This window comes from Aedes aegypti, chromosome 3 (assembly GCF_002204515.2).
Source record: "Aedes aegypti strain LVP_AGWG chromosome 3, AaegL5.0 Primary Assembly, whole genome shotgun sequence".
Lineage (NCBI taxonomy): Eukaryota > Metazoa > Arthropoda > Insecta > Diptera > Culicidae > Aedes > Aedes aegypti.
In genome coordinates this window covers 83,816,461-83,835,656 of record NC_035109.1, presented here as the reverse complement: position 1 = coordinate 83,835,656, position 19,196 = coordinate 83,816,461, and the positions used below count along the sequence as shown (strand labels likewise).

Sequence of the window (19,196 nt, the reverse complement as noted above, 5' to 3'; positions counted from 1 at the left end):
CATTAATTATTGTTTTCTAAGTTTTGCAAAGTTGGTGAGATAATGTATTATTTTAAGTAATCTCAATCATTACCTGTTGTTGAATAAAAAAATGGGACATTTTGTAGTCTTATTTTCAAATTCTAGACATCTTTTGAATAAATGATTTTTTTTAGAAATAGTTGATTTATACATTGACTGAAATATTTGGCTCTAGTGAATTTATTATTCTTTGAAAATATCATCATTCTTTAAAAAACTGCTCAACAAGTTTTATTTTATTAGTGCTGATTCTATGTATCGGGTAAGGGAAGACGAGCTAACTGAGGAGACAAAAGTTGGCTTGCTTCCAATTAAGATCACCTATCTCGAATTGCAGAACATGCCTGAACGAAAAACCAGCATGAAACATTAAAAACGCAAGAGGTTGATCAATATGTTGGAAGAGCGTCCATCAAATTGAATAACAAAATTCTGCTAATCGAATAGAGGTTGTTAGTAAAATGACTGATACTTTTTCAATTATTCAATCTCTCTTGTATTAGCGACAAAATGCTACTATCGACTAAAGTCAGGCTAAACGAAAAACTCTGTTTCCATACGATTTCGATTCGACCACTATCCTTTCCACGAAATGTCGGTTCAACCAAATATCACATGCTTTATGTCGCAACTAAACCTTTTCGACCAAATGTCCATTCGACGAAATGTCCATTCGACCAAATGTACTTTCGACCAAACGTCATTCGACTAAATGTCATTCGACCAAATGTCTTTCGACCAAATGTCATAGATTCGATTTCAAATATATAGAGAAGGTTATTAAATATTGCATATTTTTTTATGCAAAGCTGGTGGTTACTTGGCCTGTTTATAAATAAATAATGATGCGACGTTGGGGAATATTTTGAAGCATGTGAATATCCTTTCCAAAATAGCTCAGAACCCTCAAATCACGAAAACTTTTGACTCCCTCATGAGAATATTTTCATATTCAAAAAGATGATGCCACGGTGCTCCCCTGACCGTTAATATCAGAAAAAATCTCCATCAAATCTGTGCCCACCAGTCGTTTTCTATAGCTAAGTAGCATGTCTGGGCAAAGTTTTAAAAAAATCGTAGGGCCCGTTTCGAAGTTACGCCCTTTTGAATGTGTAAGCCCACTAATTCAATGGAAATATGATATATTTAAACGAGTTTTCATTGGCCGTGCTTATCAGAATAAATATAATATGAAAATTTGAATCGAAGTTAGTTTATATAGTTATTTGTTACTTCTGGGAGAGTTTTGAATGAGAAGATAAACATATTTGGGGTTACGCCCTTTTGGAGGCGTAACCATTGAAAACACTAATTTTCAATAGATTAGTTAGGTATTCTTATAACTTTGAGCATATTCAAATGTTTTAAATGGCACATATATGCGCTTATATGTCGCCAAAGCATTCCACAACCAACTGGTTTTCCATAGGCTCAAGTGTGTTAAGGCATTACGGAGCTAATTTCATCATGTAACCAAATTAGTTATTGTAACACAATATTCTGGCTAGTTTGGCGAGCCCATGTACTCACGATTCAGATTATTTAACATGCAATTGATTGCTACCTGTTGTATATCGAAGTGAAGATACGAGTTATGTTTTCGGTTTTGGGTAGCAGAGTATGGAATAAAATAAAATTAACAACGCAGAATGTAGCGATACAAAATGAAAAAAAAAAAAACAATACAAAGTTTAGAACATCCGTTATTAATTTGTTTAATGGAGTTCAAAATTGTCTGTAAATAGCTTAATTTTAAATGTTAGTCTCGGCCAGTTTGGAAAACTTTGTGAAGCTACCAAAGATTTTTTTTTTTTCGTTTGTAATGAGTCATAGCAGCTTGTGAGTCTTTACTTCACAAGCACAGTCTGCGATCGAAAAACAAACAAAAGTTTACATGGAAATCTTCAGTTTGTGTAGGATTGAAACTAGAGTGTCCATCCCAAGACATCCCGGAACAAAAAATCCCGGGATTTGACAAATTTCGGGGTTTCCCGAAATGTACGTAGAATTTTATGAAAATCACTAAAATTTCATTGATGAACAATTACATTTTTCCTCACTATTAACTTATTTGAAAAAGTAGAAAAGCATAATGAAAAAGAGTATAAACGAGTAATTATTTTCATGAAAAGGTCAATTTACCAAGTGAGAAACACATATTTTTATTTGTCTAGTTGCAAAGTTTTAATACTTTTCTTTTCAAGATTAGCCGTTTTTATAAGCCAATGCTGAGATAACAAATTTGAAAGTACACCTAAACTACCGCAAATCGCAAGTCAGTGCAAGTTTAGTGCATAGAAAACTGTGACCCTTTTTCCATGTATGTCAAGAAAGATCGAAAGTACACAACAAAAGAAAACTAGCGATTTTCCCCAAGCCTGCCTTGATTGTTGTTGCCAAGCTGGAGTTATCTTGCAGTTCAAACAAACGTTGTTCTATATTTCGTGTGTGCCATTGGGGAGGGTCCCCAATGTGATGTAATACAGGTGAGGAGATGATTCTGTATAATACACAACTGTTTGTATGTATTAGTGCACCGATTGTGTTTTCACACAGCAACCCATTGCATTATAACTGTGTTTGACGTCATGCAGTTTGTTATCGAAAGTTTCTGGGGTTGCGTTGCTAGTCACCGCTTCGTTACCAAGGTTGTTTTGTGTGTTGTTACTCAAACAATAACACGAAAAAAACTCAGCACGATAAGATGACACTGGAGGTAATTCATATAATTTAGTTTTAACTTTTGTTTTATTTAAGGATAGAATTCTGCATGCATAAGATTAACCATGGAAGGCACCGTGAAGCACTGAGACCAAGACTAAGTCGTAAAATTCTTGTTACTAAAGGATGTGCAGGAATTTCTCTAAAACTTGGCGCTAGATGATGCATGCGTGAGTGTAGTGCTTATTCAATTTGAAGTGAAAAAAGTGGCAAAAAGTATTTTAATCCGCAAATTTATTGCCAACAAAAATTATTACTAGAATCAACTTGCACGACTTTTGTGTCTGATTTTGCACAGCACTAATACAATCACACACCGACTTTCTCCTCACCTCTTTTATATCCTATTGCTCCCTCCCAGGCCAGTACCATCTGTAAAAAGTAGGCATTGAGTAAATTTACAGAGAAGTTTTCAATCTCGTTTTCCATACAAATATTCCAAAAATTCCAGGAGATTGGAACATGTTTCAATCCTAATGAAACTTTCATAACTTGCTTTTCACTCCGTTACCTCTCCAATAAAAATATAAAGATGATCAAATAACAATTCCTTTTTGGTGTTACACGATGCGAAAATCTGCAGTGGGACTGACATGCGTTTACTTTTCGTTATGGGACAATATGGTGTTTTTTCCTAATTTTACTGAACAAAAAGTTTTTTTTTCTTTATTAACGTGAATTTTAACACATATGGCTAGTTCTTCACTCGTGAACAAAAAGTGATTTCTCGTTAGTGCAACTTAAAAATCATTGGAAGATAAAATGAAAACTGATATCAACTCAATTTTGACAAAAATGCAGATGGGACTGACTTGTGATTTACGGCAGTAAACTTCAGTCAATAATTTTCAGTAATTAACTTTTAGCATGATCTACAACACCTTTAATGATCTTAATAGTTTCTTTTGTTCTGAAGTTTTTATAACTTTTCAAATGTTTGAAGCAAATTGCTTTAAAATTATGGCTTAAGTTTTTATCATACTTTATAAGTGTTATAGAGAATTTGAAAAAAAAAACATAGCGAACCCGTAATAAGCCAAGCCAAGTTTTGATTTTTGTTAGGTTACTTCATCAGGAAAAGAAAATCTTATCTGAAATGTGATTTGCTATAATTAACATATTACAGTGGGATTCCGTTTTTGGCATGCTCCGTTTTTGGCATGCTCCATTTTTGGCTCCTCCCGATTTTGGCAACAAAATGGATCCGTTTTTGGCAACATTTTTGATTACCATTAAAGTTTGTATTTTTTTTAAATATTATCGTGTCTGTTGCTTTATTTATCTAAATGGCAGATCAACTATACACCGATTACATTCCAGATCTTCATTTTCGTTGATATTCCCCCAAATCTCATAAACTACTAAGGGCTCCCGTACGCGCTTATTTACTTCAGGATGGTCATTTGTCATGCATTCGCAACGGCCATTCATCTCCACCACAATCTCAACTAGAGATCAATCTCTTAGGCATTCCTTTTAAATGTCCAGCCCACTTGGGTCCACCAGTAGGTGCTACACTAAAAATCACTTCTCTCCAGTTTCGGAACAGCTTGTTTGGACAGAGCACAAGCACATTAGGCAACTGAAAGTCATCTTTTTAGCTCACTGCTATTATTATGGAGTTACATACATTGCGCATGAAAAACACACCGCAGTGATAAATGAAAATACAACAATATGTCGTGCATCATAACTTTTAAGGAATTTCATAAAATAAATTGCTTAATTCTAGTGAATTGCAGAAGTGGCAACATATAATCCAAAAAAAAGTGAAGATTTTACTACAGTCGAAGCTCATTATAACGACAACTTTTATTGCGACAAATCTCTCTATAACGACATTTCCATAGGTCCCTTCAAATTCCCATAACAATTTCAGCTTTTTTAACGACATTACTCTGTTTCGACCGTTCTCTATTGCGACATTAGTGTTATATTCAATAGTCACTCTATATAACGACATTCGTTTAGCTATTTCAATACATATTGTGATCGTTTCATTCCTCCATGCTCCATAACGACATCCAACCTCTTTATAACGACTATTTTATAGCGACATCTCCGTATACCGACGGTCCTTTGCGATGTCGCTATAACGAGCTTCGACTGTATATTGCATATTATTTTTTAAGAACTCCAATGTTCCATTCAATACCGGCACAAATGCGAACACAGTCCAAACTACAACTTATTCTCAATAATTGAAGCGTGCGATAAAAACGATTAAGAGTATTTTAACTTTTTGTTTGTGGTATAAGTATGTATATTAATATTTCTGCGACAACTAATTAGAACTACGTTCCCTCTTTGTTGGAAATTCTTTAAGACGTTAGATTTTTAAGAGACGAGTTCGGTACAAGATTTTTAATCAAGGATACGGGTCTCAACATAAACAAAATGTTCCTTGCGAGCTGGGACTATGAGTTTCCTAACTCCGGAGAATCCTTAGGAGATTCTTAGTCCTTAAGGGACATCTTAGAAGTTTTAACGGATTCTTGAGAATGTCTGCAGATTCCTAGCGGACACTTGGAGTTTTTTGTGGGATCCTGAGAATGTATAGTTGGTTATTGGGGATTAAGTCCGAAATTTGGTGATTCCTGATAAACTCTTAAGATTTCTAGGGCATCCTGGTAATTCCTAGCGGAAAAATGTGAATTTGTGGTGGTATTTTGAGTATTTCTGGCGAAATCTTGTAGATTTTGAAAAGGTTTCCAGAGGAATTTGAGGAGTGCTAGTGGTAACCTAAGAATAAAAAACATTTGAAAATTTTCCTTGGAGACTTGAGAATTTTCGGCAATATAGCAGCAATATTCTTAGCAAGATGCTTCGGAACTTTGCGTTTTCCCGTAGATTACTTACGAGAAACTGAAGATTCCTATCAGCTTCTTGAGGTTTCATAACATGGATATATGTAAATATATGTTTATATGTTTAGCTAAATAAAAACTCACTTCAAGTAAAAATAATAAAAGTTGTATGTGTATTCTACAAAATTACGAGTCACATTTATGGATCATGAGATGTAGTTTTTTATGTTTGGTCTTTTGACTGCAGTCAATCATTCATTATGAAATGCTTTACTTTATCAGAAACATTAATTAGGAAGGTATTCTAAACTTACCGAATTTTGTAAAATTTTACGCTAAAGCCTAAAGTTGAACTGATTTTTGATGTTTTTCAATACCCAGGGCTTTTGATTTGATTTGTACTTAAAAACGTTATTATTATTATTATTATTATTATTATTATCTTTGTTTATGAGATTTTCACTTAGAAACGTCTTTGTATGAATACAGTAACACATTTAATTTTTTTTCTTATTCTTACACAGTTTTAGGAAAATGTTCAGTTCTTGTATAAAAGCCACTTTTGCGATTATTAATTTTACATGGCCCACTCATACAAATAGTGTACATAAAGTTTCTAAAAATCATTAGAGACGTTGAGGCGTAAAAAGCATGGATGTAGAACGTTTGCCACAATTAACATTTCGGCGCTATAGATCCATAGCATAGTACAATATTACGGAAAACTGCTTCGAAGTGAACCGTTCAGAAGTTTTTATGCCATATGGTGCTATAAGGATGATGTAATAACATTCTAATGATGTTTTCAAAACCAGTAGTTGAAAAATAAAATTTAAAATAAGGGTTCCGATTTTGGCACGGTTCCGTTTTTGGCAACTGAAAATTTCGACTTTGTTGCCAAAAACGGAATCCCACTGTATTTTGAAAAGCTACATTATCTGTTCATTTCATTGAAAAAAAAAAAAAAAATATTGTTAAATTTGTAGTGCGGCGCTAGTTTTATTGAAAATTTGATAAATCCCGGGATCCCGGGATTTCCCGGGACAAGCATAGATTTTTGTCCCGAATCCCGGGACGAGCAAAATGGCCGGGAAATGGACACTCTAATTGAAACCATATTCTGGTAGGTAGACCAGCAGATTACCAACAGGGCCACAGAATAATTTACGATTTTCCGCTAACAAAAACTGGAATTTACGTAAAATCCATGAACAACTCTGTTTTTACCATTTTTTATATATCTTCTTAAAATTATACCCCTTAACTTTGAATTCCATTACCCCGAATACCTTAAGACCATCTCCGCATGTTCCAGTTTCTAGAATGGCATTACTTCGAATTCCATTACCACGGGACAATGTCATGCAAGGTAATTATATATTCGTGATTAATACTTCGTACGTAATACTTCGTTCAGGGTGATGCCACTCGGGTTAATGAAATTCGGGGTTAAGGTATAGAATCTTCTCAAGGGATTTTTGATTTTCAAGGGAGACATGTAACATAAGCTTTGAAAGTGTTATGATTTTAAATTCAATGAAACCAAATAAAAACGCATGTTTCTTACTTTTGTCAAGCTCTTTTTTAGTACTGAGGCTTTTTCTTCACGAGTTAGCATGAGAATGGATTGATTGCTTTATACAATTCTTTCACTATTGTATTTATTCAGAGTTCTTACGAGTATGTGTAATCAAAAAGACCAAGAAACCTGAAGGTGAAATTGTAGATTTGTGAAAAATCTAAATGTTTTAATGTATGCTACAAAATATTACAAAAGTATTGACAGTGGTCTAGAGTTCTATAGTTTATAGCCAATAGTACATTACTCAGCAATTGAAGTTTCTGGGGCAGTACAAAATTAGTCGGTATAGCTAAGGAGGTAGTTTCTTCTCGGCATTGCGTCCCTACTAGGACAGAGCCTGCTTCTCAGCTCATTGTTCAATGAGCACCGCCACAGTTATTAACTGAGAGCTTTCTTTGACAAAGGTGCCATTTTCGCATTCGTATATCGTGTGGCGGGTACGATCATACTCTATGCCCAAGGAAGTATAGGAAATTTCCATTACAAAAAGATCCTTGACTGACCGGGAATCGAACCCAGACACCTTCAACATGGCTTTGCTTTGTAGCCACGGGCTCTAACCACTCGGCTCAGGAAGGCCCAAGGTAGCAAGTTGAGGCATAACAATATTTTATGAAAAATAACAATGACACAAAAATGGCTCCGTAATGGCAAACAGCGCTTGAGCCTTTGAAAAAATAATCAATTGTGAAAGACTTTGGCGACATGTTAGTGCAATGTGACATTGAAAACATTTGAACATGCTTAACGGAATGCCTGCTTAAAAGAATGCCTAATTAATCTATTGGAAATTAGTATTTTCAATGGTTACGCTTCCAAAAGGACGTAACTCCAAATTTCGTCTATCTTCTCATTCAAAACTCCACAAAAAGGTTCAAAATAACTAAATAAACCAACTTTGATTCAAATTTCGATGGTAGATTACATCTGATAATCACGGCCAATGAAAACTCGTTTATATATCTCAAATTTCTTTTGAATTAGTGGTCTTATATAATCAAAAGGGCGTAACTTCAAAACGGGCCCTACGATTTTTTTAAAATTTTGTCCAGACATGCAGCATAGCTATAGAAAACGACTGGTGAGCACAGATTTGATGGAGATTTTTTTCTGATAATAACGGTCAGGGGAGCACCGTGGATGCTTGAATACTATATCTTTCGAAAAAATGGGGGCGAGACGTATCGCATAAAGACGTTTCAAGTTGAAACTACTGGGGTAAGATGAAATAGCAAGGTGTCAGTGAAATTGAATAATCATAAGAAATTTAATTGCAGAGACATTGAGTTAACATATACCGTTAAGTCACCAGTCACCGTGCGACCTCCATTCACCGTGCACATATACAAATTCTTACAGAATATTCATAAAATTTTCACAAATTATTCTTTTGTCAGCAAAATAAGATAAAACTGATGAAATGAAGTAGTTTTTGTCACAAAGCATTTTGAAAAACCTAGTTTATGCAGTCAAAATCATGTGAATTCTGTTTGATAATGAGATTTTTCAATACTCTTAGTAGAAACACCAAAAATTCACATTTTTCGTTTTAACGTTAGAGCATGAAATTTTTCAAAATTTCAACAAGTTTTCACTGTGGATACTATTAGTAAGATGTGTTTCATCGTATGATCCTTGAGATTTTATGCAAATTAGAATTTTTTATTGTGTCTCAGGGGAAACCCAAATGCACGGTGAATGGACCCAATTCAGTATATATGGTTCCTATTACCGTGCATTAGTGTAAAAGGCATGACATTATTCGATAATATTAGATTTATTGTTATGTCGTGATTTAACTACTTCATATTTAGTTTTTGAGTGAATATGGAATGATTTGGACAATACAGTCAAACCTCTTATAATGATTTTAGTGAAAAATTAATTCTTTAGCCATTTTTTAAACTTTTTACGTTTTTATTGTGAATGAAGATTTGAATACACTTAAAAATGACTGCGCACATTACTAGCAACATAGTTGCTTCATCAATAACGTTTCTTCAAGATATGAAATAAAATCATAACGAAAACTATACGCACGGTGAATGGTGCACTAGTGTGCACGGTAAATAGTGACATAGAACGGTACGAGGCGACCTTAACATGACAGTTGCAAACATAATTTTTGAGTAATTTTTTGTTATGTATCACTAGTTTTAGATTTTTCCCTGAATTACGATATAATTGCAGGCTACGTAGTGGTATTCTAGTACGCTACAAATTATTTGGAAAAGTAATAGATTTTTTTGAAGTGCAAATTTTTTTTAAATGCACGGTGAATGGTAGCTTGACGGTAGAATAAACTTTTATGGGAGAAAGATCGCATTAAATTCATTAATATTGTAAAGAATACTTTGAATTTCATCTTGCTGTACCCACGTTATCCTTAGCTGGCGATTTTTGATGAATTTGTGTGGACCAGAACTATGTTGGACGCTTCTTCCTAATTGTCGAATCACCATTTTTCATCCAACATATGCAAGTTGAACTATTAGCAGAATTCATATCTGCATGATTCACGTCCAATGCATCGGTCAAAAAAAAAGCTAACCTTCAGGCCAAATACCGAACACCTAGCAAACGGAATGGGTTACCCACGCGTTGTATTTCCTTTCCAACTAGTTTCGATACCGGACATGGTCGTTTCCAGTCAAATAACATCGCCGGGTTTTAGGCAAATTGCCATTCCCCTCCATCACCATAGTGATAAAGCACACCTAGTGGACCCATTTATCAAGCCTAATCATCTCAATCCAAATTGCAGCGCCAGAACTGGCTCCATTTTTTGCACCGTAACGAAAAAGATACGTTACGATGAACGATTTTAATGAGTTATTCAAATTTCCATTTTTTACCGTTTATTTCTAACTTCGTTTCAGGCGTTCAAATCTCCCCATCGTTGTACGCGTGGCTGGCCGTTATGGTCCTTCCGGTGAATTCAGCCCTGAATCCGGTGCTCTACACGCTGACGACGGCGCAGTTCAAGCAACAGGTGGGTTCCGAGAGCGAAAGCTTCGCTCTTTCGAGATTGCTGACTGGCTGATTTCCGATACAACTTGGTGTGCTTTTTATCGTTTTAGCTGACGCGGTTCTTCTACTCTCTACCGTGTGGCGCTTCACACGAGCTGAATGGGTACGATTCAGCAATAGATTCGAGGTAAGTCGTGGGCGGTGGATAAATCGTTTTGGATAAAAGCTTTTTGGTTGGTCGGTAAAGGTTATGTCCCGGGAAAAAGTTGCGTTTTCCTGAAACCATGTTATGTTCTCATTATGGTTTGACGTTGACTAAGGATTGTGACTGTTTCATTTAAACAAAGGAAAATGACTTTGATTGGACCACTTACAATAATCGTAGTGAATTTGTACCCAAGTAACAATTTCAGTGCTTTTTGATCTTAGATGTTATTTATTGAGGTTTTATTAGAGATGTAATCATGCCTAACAGATTTAATAAAGCATTGCAAAGTGCTAAACGTGCTTTTTGGTAAACCCCACTTTAAAATGCTTTGTACATATCTATAAGAGCTCCCGTTAAAACTTATTTGCTGGCCACATTTGTTGATAATGAATTATATATTGAAGGAGCTGTGTAGTGTCTATTAAAACCTATACTTAAAACCTCATCTTGCTTGTCTTATCAAGGCATAGGTAAAACTTTTAAGACTACACTAAGTCATGTTAAAGCCTTCTTAAATCTAAACTTCTGATGTACGTTATTGGAATGCAGTTTGCGTGTGGTTATCAATATCATTATGTTGATAATGATAATCATGTAGTGAATTATGAGTTAATCAGAACACAAACATAGAAATGACAAACATTCCTCTCGTAGAATTATCAGACTACCGTATAGAGCATATTTTTCCAATGCTTTCCTGAACTTCCCGTTCTAGTGGGACAATTATGCTGCACACAACAGTTGAGTTACGCGAAAAAAGCTTTCATTTTTCAGGCACTTATCACTTATCGTTTTCTGCATCAGTGCAACCGATCAAGCACGATAAGCTTTATTAAAACAATTCACTCCAATAAAAACGGTTTGATACATAACTAAACGAATTTAATAAAATGAAATGCATTACAAAATTCAATCTTTCGATTTGTTTACCTCTTTGACAACACTAGCTTTCCAGAGTGCATCAAGTTTAAGTCAAGGCTCCCAAAAAACCTATTTTTCTTAGTACAAAACAAATATTCTGCTTTAAGAATATTTAAGCCAGTGAAGAATTTCGCGCACGGGATCTTAAGATCAAAAGCGTTTATGAATGATTATATTGTTCGGAATAATCACCAATTGACCTTAAACCATCCCAGACAAGACCAGCAAGATTTAACTGGATGGAATCCATTTTTATTGTCGCCGTTTCGGATTGATAATTACAATTAGCGTGGAAAATTTCAATTTATGATTGAGATGAGCATCATGATGGTTTCAATATTAAAAAAAGATTATGGATTATAAACAACTTATTGGTTGATGTTTGTTCAATCATGAGCTCTTAACATTGGTTTTATTCCGTGTATTAGGATGCCGTAAAAGATTTAATACCGCTTGTTGAGCTCAATAAGGTTATACGATAGCTCTTATAGCATACTACAATGGTAGATGTATTCATACGATACAAAACTAAGAAGTTTAAAAACGGTTTTAAAGTAAAGTCTTAACCAGGGCAGGCAATCGTCAGCTTCGTCACAGTGCGATGACGAAATAAAAAAAGACATCGTTATCCAGTATAATAACTCTGGCAGGTCGTCGTCTCGTCCTCGACGAAAGAATGCACGACGAACGTCAATCCAAAATTGTCAACGAACAACTTTGTCTTCATTCCGTTCGCTCCCCTTTCTCAAACGAAGGAGGCGTTTATTATATATTCGCTTGCTATGCACAAAACGGCGAATGTCATCCCAGAATTGCTTTTATTGGCAATTCAACCCACACTCCTCAAGCTTCTAAAATAGCTCTGTTGGCAAGCGCGTGATGTTGACGAATCAAAGATCGTTTGATCAATTCCAGACACGTATTATTTTTTAGTTTTTGTTTTATTTTTTCAAAAAAGGCTCATAATCTATCGACGCCATGATTAATATTTTTAGTCGGCTCAGAGCTCCCGAACGCAGATTGGACTATAAAGAAGGAGGCCTATTTGTTCGTCATGACGCCGAGCCTTTGTGGCGGACCACTGCAGCAAATCGTCGTCCAACGCTAGTTGAGTGACGATGACGATTCTTTTTTTAGTTTCGTCGACGACTTTTTCCATTTGACGGTGACGATTGTCTACCCGGTCTTAACAAGCTCCTGTAGTGTGGGCCTTTTCGGGCTTAACGGAGTTTTATCAAAGTTTTATAAAGGTTATTTAGACTAATAAGTTCTAAAATGAGTTTTAAGGATATGGCGGTAACAACAGCTTGTAGTAAATGAAAAAACTAAAAATGTTACTTGGGTGATTTGTATACAATAAAATTTACCTAGCTGTCGTTCTACTCAAACACCAAATGTTTCAAAAACTTTGATTTTGGAAAGTTGATATTAAGTACGCCTATGAATGATAATAGTAACTCCACCCCATGTTCCATCGTGTAGTGTCTTTTTAAAACGAGCATTATGTAGTGAACGGTTCACCCTGTTCAACAGGGCTCGTGAATTTAAGTCGTGAGTTCAATTCTCACAGAGAACACTGTAACTGTTTCGCAAATGTCACTGTTCGACAAAAAAAAGTCGATCTGAATGCACAGAGTCCGGACAACCCGGGCTTGAAAGTATAAAAATAAACAAAAATAATGGCGTTTTTAGAATGTTCGTGTCTGCCCCAGGTCATTTTTAAAATATATTTGAACTTTTTGCATTTTTTATTTAAAAATCTAATCTAATCAATAAACCGACACAGAGTTTTATATTCAGGACAGCGGAATTCATGTGCCATATAATGTTTAAAACGTTAAGTCCAATATGAAGAGTTGTAATAAGATTTGCAGGAAGCCCTCCCCCTTTTTTTGCACCCTCCCCATTTTTAAAGTATCGCAAATGATGGAATATTTGATATACAGGGGGTTGTCAAAATAACTGGGACAGGCAAGAATTGGGCCAAATTTGGAATGCTGTAACTTTGACAAAAATTGACCGATTTCCATTCTTTAAGAAGTAATGGACGGGTCAACTAATCTAGTTTTGAGGTGAATCCACGGAGATGAACTATGACCACCGGATACCGGTGATAATCCGGATTTCCGGAAGCATGTCTTATGCAGTAAAATTATGACATGTTTTTAGTAAAGGTCTCGGCTAAAAATTCAAAATTTTACTACACATGGAGATAGAAGTTCAAATTCTGAAGCGATTGGTGCGCCAAGTATTAAGATCGATCCAGAAACAACCAAGATATGGCAATTTACCCGGAATCGGTGCCGGTAGTGGATCCGAATTGGGATCAAACAATTTATTCACTCAAAATATGTCGCTCAATATTGTTTTCTCCATAGCTTATCATAAAATATCCTATTATAAATTGAAAAAGAGTCTTGTACAGATTTGGCCACTCATGGCGCCGCCAAGTGCCCCGAGGGAACCTTGCATAGGGGACATTTCGATTTTGACACCAAAGCATATCATGCGACGGCTCATTCTCCATGTCTTGTCGTAAATAGGGCAACTGTAGACTCAAAACGGATAGTTGACTACAGTGACTACTTCCGGGACCACCGGATGTTCCAGAGGGAACCTGTAATTAGGGACAATTGAAATTGAACTCCAATACATATCGTGCGATGGTTCATTTTTCATGTCTTGTGCTAAATAGGGCTATTGTAGACCTTAAGTGGATATTTGACTACAGTGGCCACTTTTGGGACCACCGGATATCCCTGAGGGAGGCTGTGATGTCCCCAATGACAGATTCCTCCGGAAAATTCCGGTGGTCTTAAAAGTCGCCACTGTAGTCAAATATCCACTTAAGGTCTACAATAGCCCTATTTAGCACGAGACATAAAAAATGAACCGTCGCACGATATGTATTGGAGTTCAATTTCAATTTTCCCTAGTTACAGGTTCCCTCTGGAACATCCGGTGGTCTCAAAAGTGGCCGCAATATTTAAATATACACATTGAGTCTACAGTTGCCCTATTTACGACAAGACATGAAGAACGAACTGTCGCATGATATGTTTTGCTGTAAAAATCGAAATGTCCCCAATGATAGGTTCCTTAGGGAACTATAGGAGGTCCCCAAAGTGGCCATTCTAGTTAAATATCCATTTTCGGTCTAAAGTTGATCTATTCATGACTAGACATGAAGAATGAGCCGTTGCACGATGAGTATTGGAGCTCAATTCCAATTGTCCCCGATCATAGGTTCCCTAGGAGACACCCGGTGGTCCCAAAAGAGGCCAATTCAAATAAATTCCCATTTTGAGTCTACAGTTACTTTATTTACGACAAGGCATGGAGAAAGAGCCGTCGCATGATATGTTTTGGTGTAAGAACAGAAAAGGTCCCAATGACAGGTTCCTCCGGGAAATTCCGGTGGTCCCAAAAGTGGCCACTGTAGTCAATTATCCATTTTAAGTCTACAATAGCCCTATTTAGCACGAGACATGAAAAATGAACCGTTGCACGATATGTATTGGAGTTCAATTTCAATTGTCCCTAATTACAGGTTCCCTCGGAGACATCCGGTGGTCCCGGAAGTAGTCACTGTTGTCAACTATCCGTTTTGAGTCTACAATTGCCCTATTTACGACAAGACATGGAGAATGAGCCGTCGCATGATATGCTTTGGTGTCGAAATCGAAATGTCCCCTATGCAAGGTTCCCCCGGGGCACTTGGCGGCGCCATGAGTGGCCAAATCTGTACAAGACTCTTTCTCAATTTATAATAGGGTATTTTATGATAAGCTAGGGAGAAAACAATATTGCGCGACATATTTTGAGTGAATAAATTGTTTGATCCCTATTCGGATCCACTACCGGCACCGATTCCGGGGAAATGGCCATATCTTGATTGTTTCTGGATCGATCTTAATACTTGGCGCACCAATCGCTTCAGAATTTGATCTTCTATCTTCATGTGTAATAAAATTTTGAATTTTTAGCCGAGACCTATGCTAAAAACATGTCATAATTTTACTGCATAAGACATGCTTCCGGAAATCCGGATTATCACCGGTATCCGGTGGTCATAGTTCATCTCCGTGGATGCACCTCAAAACAAGATTAGTTGACCCGTCCATTACTTCTTAAAGAATTGAAATCGGTCAATTTTTGTCAAAGTTACAGCATTCCAAATTTGGCCCAATTTTTGCCTGTCCCAGTTATTTTGACAACCCCCTATATATCAAATATTCCATCATTTGCGATACTTTAAAAATGGGGAGGGTGCAAAAAAGGGGGGAGGGCTTCCTGAAAATCTTATTACAACTCTTCATATTGTATTTAAAGTTGAAAACATTATATGGTACATGAATTCCGCTGTCCTGAATATAAAACACTGTGTCGGTTTATTGATCAGATTAGATTTTTAAATAAAAAATGCAAAAAGTTCAAATATATTTTAAAAATGACCTGGGGCAGACACGAACATTCTGAAAACGCCATTATTTTTGTTTATTTTTATACTGTCAAGCCCGGGTTGTCCGGTCTCTGTGCATTCAGATCGACTTTTTTTTGTCGAACAGTGTTTTACATCAATTTGTCCATTTAATCCAATTGCGAAGTATATGTAATGTTTAGTTTAGAGGTACTTGTTCAAAACTTCCACTCAGCTGGTTAGCCATAAAAATAATAATCCATAGTTAAAAAAAGTAATTCGAGTGTATTTTAAGTAACTTTAAAAATTTCATTTGAAAAATAAAAAGAAAATTCTGCGAGCAAGGTTAATAAATGAGAAAATCGGATTTCATTACTATTATTCTGGGGCCTACCTCAGTCAAATTGTTAGAGTCCATGGCTACAAAGCAAAAATCTGTTGAAGATGACTGGGTTCGATTCCCCATCGGTCAAGAATCTTTAGATAATGGAAATTGTACCTGCCACACGATATACGAATGCGAAAATGGCAACTTTGGCAAATAAACCTCTCAGTCAATAACTGTAAAAGTGTTCAATGAACAGTAAGCTGAGAAGCATGCTCTGTCCCAGTGAGGACCACTGGTTACTATTATTCTGAACACAACTGTAGATGTAACGGTAGGTTTCTCACCTTAAGGCGAAGTAGGCCGTCATTTAAATTTGTACGCGTCGTTAATAATTGTTGCTAATTCATCTCACGATTTCGAATCAAAGAAAATCAGTTGGTTTTGCATTTACACAGCTGAAAAAGTATCAGCATACTTTATGCATGTTAGCGCGTATAGTGATTCTTTGTCAAGTCAATATAAACTATCAAGACTGAGTTTTATCACTTTGAAATGCATGTTGAAAATTCATCATTGTTGCCAAAACGAATGACGGGCTACTTAGCCTTAAGATATATTAGGTGTTGGGCGATCCACTAACTCTCATAGGACGATAAACAGTCAAGCAAAGGAGTCAACGACTTTTCAAACAAAGTCATTAGATATTGGAAGTATTTTTCTAGAAAATGAAACGTACTGCGTGAATGCCACTGGAAAAAAGTTTACTTCACTAGTTTGCCTTCACAATGGATCAATGCACGAGTTCACTAATTTGACGTTTGAGCGGTGCCGAATTCACTCGTTGCCATGGTCACGTAAATCACACGGCACCGCTCAAACGTCAAATAGTGAACTTGTGCATTGGTCCATTGCTGCAGATGACTTCACTTCATTATCCTCTGTAGTCTGTTGTTGTCGGTCAGCGCAAACCATCCACTCATCCTTCACTCCACCGACAGGGTGGAACGATGGAGATTAATTGGAAAAGTTAACGTTGTCTTTAATGCAGTACGTATCCTTCCTTCCTGGCTGTGTGCCTGCCTTTTGCCAGCAAAAAAAAAACGCTAAAGCGAAAATTTCATTACTTTATCGGGATCCATGTTTGCTACGGTGCCGATGCATAATTACAGGAAAAACTTGATCCTTTACCTGCGAGTTGGCCGTCCCGTCGAGGACACGAAATGATTGAAACAGGATGACAAACGAGACCTCGGAAGTTCATCAATAAATTTGTGTCGCATGGCGGAGTGGAAAAAACCCCGTTGGATCATCAATCAATGCTTTGGAAAAGCAGGACGATTTTTTTTTCGGTTCAGGTAAAAGTCATTATTTTCCACGCAAAATGACTGACATGGCACTGATGGATTTTTTTTTGCGGTTTCGGTTTGTGTTTCAATTATTGATGGTTTTAGCAAGCGCATATGATGGACGGTTTTCAATCGAAGTGAAAAGAACAAGTTTGCAAATTAACAAATCTCCTGTTACGTCCAATTATGAAATCTCTTGTCATTCCGATTCGACACGATAGCCGTACTGAAACATTGGTTAGCAGTTCAACTGTTACGGAACGATGGATTTTCGGATGGAATCGCAAACCAGCCCTGTCGTCATGCTTAGTCGTCGACTGAGAGGCTTTTCTCAGATTTTTTATAGAAATTTTCGCACGAAGTCATGAAAAATGTAGGTTATTTAATAACGCTCCATAAGACATCAACCGCAATTTCCAACTTGTACTAATACTCTGGAGTGATCTGACTGTATTTCACATAAAATCAATCGGAAATTAACGAGAGGTATCTATGCTTTAGAGAGTTATTCGACCTTATCTTATTTAGATCAGGTGTATCTTGACGTCCTGTACAACGCCAATTGAATATTTCAAGCTTTATGAACTCCCTGGACTGATTTAACCTACAACTTATCGCCCTGTGATACATCAGAAGAGATAAGCAAGATGTATAAACGCCCTAGACTTGTTTCACCTTGTCTTACGTAGATTATGTGTACCTCAATGCCCCGAATCGACGCCCTGGAGTCATTTTAACATATCTCATATAGTTCAGCTGCATCATAACGCCCCATCATTTAAAAATTTCAAGCTTTATAGACGCCCTTGATTAACTTGACCTCATCCTATGTGAATAACATGCATCTTAACGCCCTGTATGGCACCAATAGAAACTCTAAGCTCTATCAATGCCCTGGAGTTTTTTGACCGAATCCTATGTCAATCAGGTGCATGATAACGCCCTGTAGAATATCAATTGAAAATTCAAGCTTTTTAACGTCCTGGAGTAATTTGACTTCATCTGATGTAGAGCATGTGCCTCTTTACGCCCTGTAGGACAACAATTGAAAATTCCAAGCTGTATCAACGCCAACTTAACGCCCTGTGGGGCATCAAAAGATATTGGCAAGATTTGCAAACGCCCTAGACTAATCTGACAGTATCTTACATAGATCCGGTGCCCCTCAATGCTCCGTATCGATTTAGAATTCCAAGCTGTATTGACGCCCCAGAGCATCTTGACCTTGTCCTATATAGATCAGCTGCATCTTAACGCCCTGTTCGACATCAATGGAATATTCCCAGCTGTATCTATTTAATTACGTAAAAAAGGAGTAATTTGACCTTATACTACGTAGATCACGTGCATCTTGATGCCCTGTATGATATCAATTGAAATAGTCGAGATATATTGACGTCCTGGTGTAATTTGACCTTGTCCACGTAGAGCAGGTGTATCATTCCGCCATGAAAGGTACCTACCTTGATACCTTCATGGCTACAGCGTAGCGTCACGCCATTGCCGGGCGTATTGTAGAGCTCCATCTTCGTCGGTTCTGGGCGAAAATTCTCCAGTTGCCCCGAACGTTTAGGGTCGCACGGTTCTCTTCCACTGCACAGTGGTCCAGGAATCAGTTTTACGCGGAAAGATGCATTTTAAGCTTTAGAATGAAACATTAGACAAAAATAGTGTTCTACAAAGTTGTTTGTATTAGTTAAGCCCTTTGTTTGGTGTTATTAAAAATTAGGGTGGACCACATTTTCATAGAAATTATGTAACTAACTTTCTCATTAGTAAAAATTTTATTATACATGCTTCAGCAAAGTTGTAGACCATTCAATTTCAAGCAACTTTGCCAAAAAAAGTTTTTTTGTGTCTCTGAAATTGATC

At 36.6% G+C, this 19,196-nt stretch overlaps 1 protein-coding gene across 1 annotated transcript in view; it reads left to right on the top strand.

The window, feature by feature from the left end:
- LOC5565984 (relaxin receptor 2) overlaps nucleotides 1-19,196 on the top strand; it is a 263,353-nt gene that overhangs the window by 242,297 nt on the left and 1,860 nt on the right. The window contains exons 19-20 of the mRNA XM_021850982.1: nucleotides 10,011-10,123; nucleotides 10,212-10,288. Of these exons, the coding sequence (XP_021706674.1) occupies nucleotides 10,011-10,123; nucleotides 10,212-10,288 (190 nt within the window). The remainder of the gene's footprint in view (nucleotides 1-10,010; nucleotides 10,124-10,211; nucleotides 10,289-19,196) is intronic.